Source organism: Lichenostomus cassidix, unplaced genomic scaffold (assembly GCF_008360975.1).
Source record: "Lichenostomus cassidix isolate B80296 unplaced genomic scaffold, HeHo_3.0 HiC_scaffold_144, whole genome shotgun sequence".
In the NCBI taxonomy this organism is placed as follows: Eukaryota; Metazoa; Chordata; class Aves; order Passeriformes; family Meliphagidae; genus Lichenostomus; species Lichenostomus cassidix.
The window spans coordinates 1-8,853 of NW_028147997.1; the positions used below are offsets into that span (position 1 = coordinate 1).

At 59.9% G+C, this 8,853-nt stretch overlaps 2 protein-coding genes and 2 long non-coding RNA genes across 5 annotated transcripts; 1 reads left to right on the forward strand and 3 right to left on the reverse strand.

Annotated features, from left to right (window-relative positions):
• LOC146420420 (uncharacterized) lies at positions 1-5,134 on the reverse strand. The gene is made up of 4 exons (XM_085048286.1): positions 4,441-5,134; positions 1,013-1,294; positions 272-378; positions 1-170 (listed from the first exon to the last, which is right to left on the reverse strand). The coding sequence occupies exons 1-4, from the start codon at positions 5,117-5,119 to the stop codon at positions 162-164; spliced, it is 1,077 nt and encodes a 358-aa protein (XP_084904412.1). The 5' UTR covers positions 5,120-5,134; the 3' UTR covers positions 1-161.
• On the forward strand, positions 2,570-3,049 carry LOC146420421 (uncharacterized). Its single transcript, XR_014849151.1, has 2 exons — positions 2,570-2,896; positions 2,927-3,049. It is a non-coding gene; the product is annotated as an uncharacterized LOC146420421 (long non-coding RNA).
• Positions 5,135-5,323: 189 nt separating the features above from the next.
• LOC146420422 (uncharacterized) lies at positions 5,324-7,476 on the reverse strand. The gene is made up of 2 exons (XM_085048288.1): positions 7,225-7,476; positions 5,324-6,521 (listed from the first exon to the last, which is right to left on the reverse strand). Exons 1-2 carry the CDS (start codon positions 7,474-7,476, stop codon positions 5,499-5,501), a joined length of 1,275 nt encoding a protein of 424 aa, XP_084904414.1. The 3' UTR covers positions 5,324-5,498.
• Positions 7,477-7,529: 53 nt separating this feature from the next.
• LOC146420423 (uncharacterized) lies at positions 7,530-8,480 on the reverse strand. 2 transcript variants are annotated; one of them, XR_014849150.1, is made up of 3 exons: positions 8,274-8,381; positions 7,994-8,173; positions 7,530-7,544 (listed from the first exon to the last, which is right to left on the reverse strand). It is a non-coding gene; the product is annotated as an uncharacterized LOC146420423 (long non-coding RNA). The 2 variants fall into 2 exon arrangements; XR_014849149.1 differs by lacking the exon at positions 7,530-7,544 and having other exon boundaries at positions 8,003-8,173; positions 8,274-8,480.
• Positions 8,481-8,853: the final 373 nt, after the last annotated feature.

Sequence of the window (8,853 nt, forward strand, 5' to 3'; positions counted from 1 at the left end):
CCAACTGGGAAGCTTTATTGGGAGCACTGGGAGCAGCCGGGCGGGGTCAGAGTGACAGCAGGGCTGGGGGGACACACGACCCCCCAAAATCAGCGCGGGGACAGAGCGGGGGGTCCCGGCAGGGCCCGAGGCCACGGTGAGGGGCTGCGGCCGGCGGCGGCTCAGGAGCTCTGTGGGCAGAGAAAAGGGGGTGACACCGGGCTGGGGGGCCCCGGGGGGAGCACAGCCGCTCCGGGGCAGGGGGGACACGACCCCCGGGACCCCCCCTCACCTTCTTGCGCAGGTAGAAGCCGAGCCCCAGCGCCAGGAAGACGAAGCCCAACACGAAGCCCCCGATCCCCGTCAGCATCTTGCTGCGGGCAGCATCCGGCGGCATCTCTGGGGGGTCAGCAGGGATCAGGACCCCCAAAAACCTCTCACCGACACCCCAAGCCCCTACAAGCACCCTCCCAGTCGCTCCCAGCCCACCCAGAGGCCCCTGAAACCTCCTCCCGATCCATTCCCAGCCTCCCCAGGACACACCAAAGCCCCTCCCGTCCCTCTCAGCACCCCACAACCCCTCCCAGTTGCCCCCCACCGCCCCAGGACCCCCAAACCCTCTCCCAGTCCCTTCCCAGCCCCACCAGGACTCACCGAGGTCCCTCCCAGTCTCTTCTCTCCACAACCAACCTCATTCCAACCTTTGCTTTTCCATCCCCAATCTCCTTCCAGCCCCTCCAGCCTCACTCCAACTCCCTCCCAGTTCCCCCCAGCACCCCCAAACTCCCTCCCAGTTCCCCCCAGCACCCCCAAACTCCCTCCCAGTGCCCACCAGCACCCCCAGAACCTCATCCCACCCTCCCCAACATCCTTCCAACCCCTTCCCAGCCCTCCCACACCCCCAAGCCCCTCTCCCAGTATAAACCAGCCTCTCTCCACCTCCCTCCCAGTTCCCCCCAGCACAGCCCAATCCCCCTGCCAGCCCCCCCAGTGCCTCCCCCGCTCCCCCCGGCGCTGTGGGCTCTGGCCGTACCCCAGTGCCGCCTCAGGGGCTGCTCCAGGCTGACGTGCTCCACCTGGCAGGTGTAGGTGACCCCGCGCCGGGGGGGCGTTTCCAGCAGCACCAGCAGCTGGTAGGTCCAGTCCCCGTTGGGGAGCAGGTCGGTGGTCATCACTTGCTCCGAGAGCTCCTGCTGGCCCTGGAACCACCTCACCTGCACCTGCGCAGGGTAGAAATCCATCACGGAGCACAGCAGGCGGCCGGGCTCGGGCTGGGAGCTCGAGGGCACCAGCGAGATGGACACGCTGGGGGGCACTGGGAGAGAGAGGGGAGACACTGGGATCAGCTGGGGGGGCGCTGGGAGAGAGCTGGGAGGGGTGGGGTGGTACTGGGAGGGACTGGGAATGAAGAGGGAGGGAATGGGGGGGCACTGGGAGAGAGGGGTGTGAATTGGGGGCATTGCAGGGCACTGAAATGGAGTATGGAAATCTGGGAGTGCACTGGGAATGGACTGGGATTGGCATTAGACAGACTGGGAGGAACGTTGGAGGCACTGGGAGTGATTGGAAATGTAGTGAGAGGGACTGGAAATGTACAGAAATTGCGATTAGTGGGACTGGGGAAGGACTTGGATAGAGGGGATTGGATTAGGGCGTACTGGGACGGCGCTGGGAGAGAGGATGGAGGTCTGGGAGTGGACTGGGAATGAACTGGGATTGGCTTTAGAGGGACTGGGAGTGACTGTGCTAGCACTGGGAGGGACTGGGGATGGAGTGGGAGGGACTGGGGGCACCCTGGGAGAGAGGGGAGTGGATTGGGGAGCACTGGGAGGGACAGGGAGAGAGGATGGATGTCTGGGAATACATTGGGAATGGGATAAGAGGGACTGGGAGTCACCATTTTGGGGTTCTGGGATTTCCGAAACCCCCCTGATCCCGCAATTTTGGGGCTCTAGGAGTTCCCAAACCCCCCTGTACTGAGGATGTGGGGAACTGAGTGTTCCCATATCCTCTTTTCCTAGGATTCTGAAAGGCTCAGAATGCTCAAATTCCTCTTTTTCCCAGGATTTTGGGGCTCTAGCAGTGCCCAACCTTCCCTGTTCCCAGAATTTTGGGTGGAAATCCCCATTTTCCCAGGATTTTTATGCTCTCACCCCCCACAATTCCCCATTCCCATTGCCCCACACCATCATCCAGACAGAATATAACCAAAACTCCATTTCCAGGGGAATTCAGCCCAATTCCAGGTGTGTCTGACTCGATTCCAGGAGGATCCTGGGGCAATTCCAGCCTCTACTGCAGCACCAACACCATTCAAACCCAATCCCAGGTGGACTCAACCCAATTCCTGGTGGATCAAATCCAGTTCTAGGCAGATTATACCAAATTCCAGGTAAATCCAACCCAATCTCAGGTGGATCAAATCCAACTCCAGGTGGCTCAAACCCAATTCCAGGTAAATCCAACTGAATTCCAAGGTCATTCAACCTCATTCCAGGCGGATTTAACCCAATTCCAGGTTGATCCAACGGAATTCCAGGTGAATCCAATCCAGTTCCAGGTGGATCCAACCCAATTCCAGGTGGATCAAACCAAATTCCAGGTAGATTAAACCAAATTCCAGCTCAATCCAATCCAATTCCAGGTGGATCAAACCCAATTTGAGGTAAATCCAACTGAATTCCAGATGGATCAAACCCAGTTCCAGCTGGACCCAACCCAACTGCAGGATGAACCAACCAAATACCTGAGAGATTCAACCAAATTCCGGGTGGATCCAACCCAATTCCAGGTCGATTAAACCAAATTCCAGTGGGATGCAACCGAATTCCAGGATGAATCAACCTAATTCCAGGTCGACAAAACCCCATTTCAGGTAAATCCATTCCAGTCCCAGGTGGATCAAACCCAATTCCAGGTGGATCAAACCCACCACAACCAGTTCCAGGTGGATCAAACCCAATTCCAGGTGGATCAAACCAAATTCAACTCTTCTAAAGGTCCCATCCCCCCTTTCCCTCCATTCAGGAAGCTCCTGGCAGCTTTTTTCTCTCTGCCCTCAGGCTTCTCCCCCAGCTCCGAGCTCCGGCTGCATCTCCGGGCCTTTTCCTCCTCCTCCATCCGGCCACGCCTTGGCAATGACAAATCCTGCTTTGGGGGAAAAACAAGGGCTCAGCGCCTTGCCCTGGGGGTTCCTCCTGCCCAGCTCCAGCTCTGCAACTCTCTGGCAGTTTGGTGGCTGAAAAAACCACTAACCACTGAGATTCCCAAATATCCCACAAACATAAAGAAACAGACTCCAATCTCCAAAAATATCAAGATTCAGCCAAAAGCCCCTTCAAGATATAAAGATTTACTCCCAATGAAACCCCAAAGCATGAACATTTAGCCCAATAAACCTTGAAAACATTTAAGTCCCTTCCCTTCCCTTCCCTTCCCTTCCCTTCCCTTCCCTTCCCTTCCCACACTCCTCTTCCTAGCAGAGTTTTCTTCGTAAGCACAATTTATCCTGTACTGAAAGGTGCCACCCTTCTCTTCTTCCCAGCTTAGCTATTGAACCAACATTTGGGTTTTTTGCAGACAAGCAGATTCTGCCTTGAATTCTTGTTCAGAGCTCTGTTCTGGGAGCACTACAAAAGTACTGCGTGTATTTGAATGATGTACCAAGAAATGCTGTGCACTAGAGCAGGACGGACAGAAAAACACAATTTTGCACTTCTGCTGTCATGTTTCCTGCACCTGAACATCACAATAACCCCACCTGCAGTTTTCATGCAGTTCTTTGTCCTTCTCCATTCTGTGGACACGAAATTGTCTCAAGTGACTTGCCAAGGCCTTATAGTGAGATTGCAACCTTGTTTGCAATTCCCTTTAGCAGACTCTTGTTGATTATCAATTTGTTGATCACTTTGAATACTCTGTCTTTCCACTACCATGCGGCTGAGGAAGGTAGACACTCTAAGAGGCAATGACTCTGCCTTCTGTGATGAGATTTGGAAACATGCTGCTAACTGCTATGGCTGTGATTCTCAGCTTGACTGACAGATCCAGGAACCAAAGCACCATCTCTGAAGTTCACCATGATTTACAAGTGAGCCCTCTGGCTTTCTCACTGAGTCGCCATGCCAACTATCAGCAGCATTTCTCACTAAATGGGTTATACGGTCTGCTATCTTTTCACCCTTCAGCGCATGTGGCTGTAAATGGTTTAAAATGTATTAATTTTCATTTGCCACAGAATACAGTTCTCCCCCTCCTGTTGTTAAGGAGCGGCAAGGAGACCGCGGGCAGCCGCTCCCTCAGGAGCCTCAGGCCAGCGGCAACACGGCGCCACAGCCAGGGAGGGAGGGAGGGAGGGAGACGGGAGAAAGAAGCCGCCACAGCCCCCCTGCCGCCCCCTGCATCCCCTCCATCCGCCCGCAGCGAGCCCCGAGCCCCGGCACAAGGCAGCGCGGCTCCCACCTGCGCTGGGACAGCCTCTCCGAGCTCCGCCGCCGCCTCCCCGGGCTCCGCCCGCTGCCGCCGCTCCCGGGCCGCACACACGCTCCCACCATGGCGCCGCTGCTGCCCCACTAAAGCCCTGCCTGCCTGCCTGCCTGCCTGCCTGCCTGGGGGCGACACCGGCGCCGGCCTTGTCCCCGCTCGCTGGCACCGAGCAGCAATGGCGCTGGGACAATCCCGAGTGACAGCACAGCCAGCCAAGGGCAGCGAGGCGCGGGCTCTGCACAGCGCACAGCCCAAGCCCCGCGCTCTCAGTGCCCCCCGGGCTGGCCGAGGCCAAAGCCGCACATGAGGAACAGCCCTGCAACGGGCCCGGGCCCAAGGCGCCATTGCTCTGCAAACAGCGACCAAGTTCTCCGCACCTCCCGGCCCCGCCTCGGCACGCAGCCCCCGGGGCAGCCCCACGGCCCCCACGGCAGCTCCCAGCCTCCGCCAGCCGCCCTGCAACGGCCCAGGGGGAGCAGGCCAAGGGACGCGGCTGCCGGCGCCCAGGGGACGCCAGGGACAGCGGGGGCACTTCACAAGCCTTTCCTGCAAAAGAGAAAACCATCAGCAAGGAAAAAGCAACAGCAGCGCTGGCTCCAGAGCACAGGGCCACACGAGGCCATGGCACATTGCAGTGGGGTGACGCTGGCCCCATGCCAGGCGCCCAGCAGAGCTGCTCTCTCACTGCCCTGCACAGCCGCCATGGGGAGAGAAAATTGAGCCAAGGCTTCCTGAGCTGATAGAAGGACCTGGCTAAGAGATCCCTCATCAAACACCTTTGCGCACAAAACAGGCTGGAAATTGCATATGTGAATTGAATTTATTGCTAACAAACTCAGAATAGGAGAAGAAGGAAACTTTGACCATATAAAACAACTTCTTCTCAAATAACAGGGATCACCAGGAATGGGGGTCACCAGGATTCTGCCCAACGGGGGTCACTGGGGATCATCCACTGCAGATCTTCCCACTGGGGATGGAGTTGGAGCAGCAATGAAGCTCTTCCTGCACTCGGGACACTCGCAGAGCTTCCCTCACTGGTGCCTCCGTTGGTGCTGAGTCAAGAGAGACCTTCTGGAGAAGCTCTTCCCACACTCCCCACACTCATAGGGCTTTTCCCCAGTGTGGATGCGCCGGTGGGTGATGAGGTTGGAGTTTTGCTTGAAGCCCTTCCCACAGTCAGGGCAGCGGAAGGGCCTCTCCTGGGTGTGAATGCGCTCATGGACGAGGAGATTGGAGCTGGTCTGAAACCTCTTCCCACACGTGGGACACTCATAGGGCCTCTCCCCAGTGTGGATCCTTTTGTGCTGCATCAGGTTGGAGTTGCTCCTGAAGCTCTTCCCACATTCCTGGCAATCATAGGGCTTTTCCCCAGTGTGGATCATCTGGTGCCGCATCAGGTAAGATCTGTGCCTGAAGCTTTTCCTACACTTCCCACACTCATAGGGCTTTTCCCCAGTGTGGATCCTCTGGTGCGTGATCAGCGCGGAGCTGTGGCTGAAGCTCTTCCCACATTCCTGGCAATCATAGGGCTTTTCCCCAGTGTGGGTCACCTGGTGCTGCATCAGGGTGCACATCCGGCTGAAGCTCTTCCCACACTTCCCACACTCGTAGGGCTTTTCCCCAGTGTGGATCCTCTGGTGTGTGATCAAATGTGACATCTGGCTGAAGCTCTTCCCACAATTCCCACAACCAAAGGGCTTTTCCCCAGTGTGGATTTTCTTGTGCTTGATCAGCGAGGAGCTGTCGCTGAAGCTCTTCCCACATTCCACACAATCGTAGGGCTTTTCCCCAGTGTGGATCACCTGGTGCCGCATCAGGGTGGACATCCGGCTGAAGCTCTTCCCACACTTCCCACACTCATAGGGCTTTTCCCCAGTGTGGATCCTCTGGTGCACGATCAGCTGACATCTCCACCTGAAGCTTTTCCCACATTCCCCACACTTGTGGGGCTTCTCTCTGCCCTCAGGCTTCTCCCCCAGCTCCGAGCTCCGGCTGCATCTCCGGGCCTTTTCCTCCTCCTCCATCCGGCCACGCCTTGGCAATGACAAATCCTGCTTTGGGGGAAAAACAAGGGCTCAGCGCCTTGCCCTGGGGGTTCCTCCTGCCCAGCTCCAGCTCTGCAACTCTCCCAGGGGTTTGTGTCCATAAAAACCCCAAACCACCATCATTCACCTCAAAACCCTCACAGCATTTCCCCCTCTCTGCTCTTTGCACTTTGGCCTCCTCAGGCTCTCCCTTCCCTGCACTCATGGGGCTCCCGTGGCTCCCGGGCTTCCCTATTTTCCAGGGTCCTGCTTAGGGATGATCCGGGGGCTTTGGGGGTCCCTTCTCCCCTCATACTCTGCTCCGCGCTTCCAGGGATCCCAGGCTTCCCCCTTAGCCACGCTCCCCCCTCTCCAGCCTGCCGGGGCTCCCCCAGCTCCGCCATCGCCCCTCTCTGCTCACCCCACTCCGGGGCTCCCGCCCTTCCCCTCCACCGCTCTCCCGGCCGGACCCCATGCCCCATGTCCCCCTCCCACCCCGACACCGGGCCGTGCCCACCTGCAGCCCCCAAAATATCCCCCAAAGCCCCACTGCCGCCTCAGCTTTGCCCTTCCGCCACATCCAAACGTTCCCCCGCACAATCAAACCCTCCCAGCGACCCTGAACGAGATTTGGGGCTCAATCCCGCAAGCTGCGAGCTCCAAACACCCGCCCAGAAAAAACGCCGCTCGGGGACCCCCGAGACATTTGGGGCGACTTCCTCCTCCCCCTCACCTGCGGCGTGCGGGGCGCCGATGCTCCCGGGGCCGCGACAGACAAAGAGCTCCGCGCTGCTTCTGCTGCTCCTCCTCTTCCTCTCTCCTCCTCTTCCTGTTCCTCCTCTTCCTCTCTCCTCCTTCTTCCTCCCGCCTCCTCCTCCTGCTCGGATCTCCGGCCTTTCTCCCGCTCCTTCCTCATCCCTCCTCCTCCTCCTCCCCCCAAGCCCAGCGCCCACCCTTTCCCCCCCTTTTCCCCACGCCGTCGCATGCCGCGGGAGGAGCCGGGATGGAGCCGGGGCAGGTCGGGCTGGGGCAGCGCTGGGCTCCGGGCCAGGCCTGGGCGCCCCCCACGCGCCCCCTCCCCAAATTGGGCTGGCGGGAAGCGCTGGGGGCGAGGGGGGGGCGCAGGTGGGGTTGGGGTGGGGAGCGCTGGGCGCTGCGGGTCTGCCTGGGAACTGGAGAGTCATCAGCGCCGCGAGCTCGGATTGGATCAGAATCGCTCAGCGCCTTCTCCCATTGGCTCATTTTCGCGGGGCTATTTTTCGGGGCTGTTTTTCTATGGGGTTTGGAGGTTCTGGGGGGCTCAGGGGGTCTCAGCGCCTTTTTTGGGGTTCGCTGTGTGCCGTGTCGGGGTTCAGCTGCCTCCCAAGGCCCCCAGAGCGGGGTGACACTTGGGGACACACGGGGGTCCCCATTCCCGATCCATCCCAGGGTCAGGTCTGCCCCCCAGTCACAGCCCCACCGCGGGGTCCCCCCAAGTCCCTCCCCAGTGCCCCCCAAGAAACGCGACCGGAGCCAACTGGGAAGCTTTACTGGGAGCACTGGGAGCAGCCGGGCGGGGTCAGAGTGACAGCAGGGCTGGGGGGACACACGACCCCCCAAAATCAGCGCGGGGACAGAGCGGGGGGTCCCGGCCGGGCCCGAGGCCACGGGGAGGGGCTGCGGCCGGCGGCGGCTCAGGAGCTCTGTGGGCAGAGAAAAGGGGGTGACACCGGGCTGGGGGGCCCCGGGGGGAGCACAGCCGCTCCGGGGCAGGGGGGACACGACCCCCGGGACCCCCCTCACCTTCTTGCGCAGGTAGAAGCCGAGCCCCAGCGCCAGGAAGACGAAGCCCAACACGAAGCCCCCGATCCCCGTCAGCATCTTGCTGCGGGCAGCGTCCAGCGGCATCTCTGGGGGTCAGCAGGGCTCAGGACCCCCAAAAACCTCTCAGCGACACCCCAAGCCCCTCCAAGCACCCTCCCAGTCGCCCCCAGCCCACCCAGGAGCCCCTGAAACCTCCTCCCGATCCATTCCCAGCCTCCCCAGCACACACCAAAGCCCCTCCCGTCCCTCTCAGCACCCCACAACCCCTCCCAGTTGCCCCCCACCGCCCCAGGACCCCCAAACCCTCTCCCAGTCCCTTCCCAGCCCCACCAGGACTCACCAAGGTCCCTCCCAGTCTCTTCCCAGCACAACCAACCTCATTCCAACCTTTGCTTTTCCATCCCCAATCTCCTTCCAGCCCCTCCAGCCTCACTCCAACTCCCTCCCAGTTCCCCCCAGCACCCCCAAACTCCCTCCCAGTTCCCCCCAGCACCCCCAAACTCCCTCCCAGTTCCCACCAGCACCCCCAAACTCCCTCCCAGTGCCCACCAGCACCCCC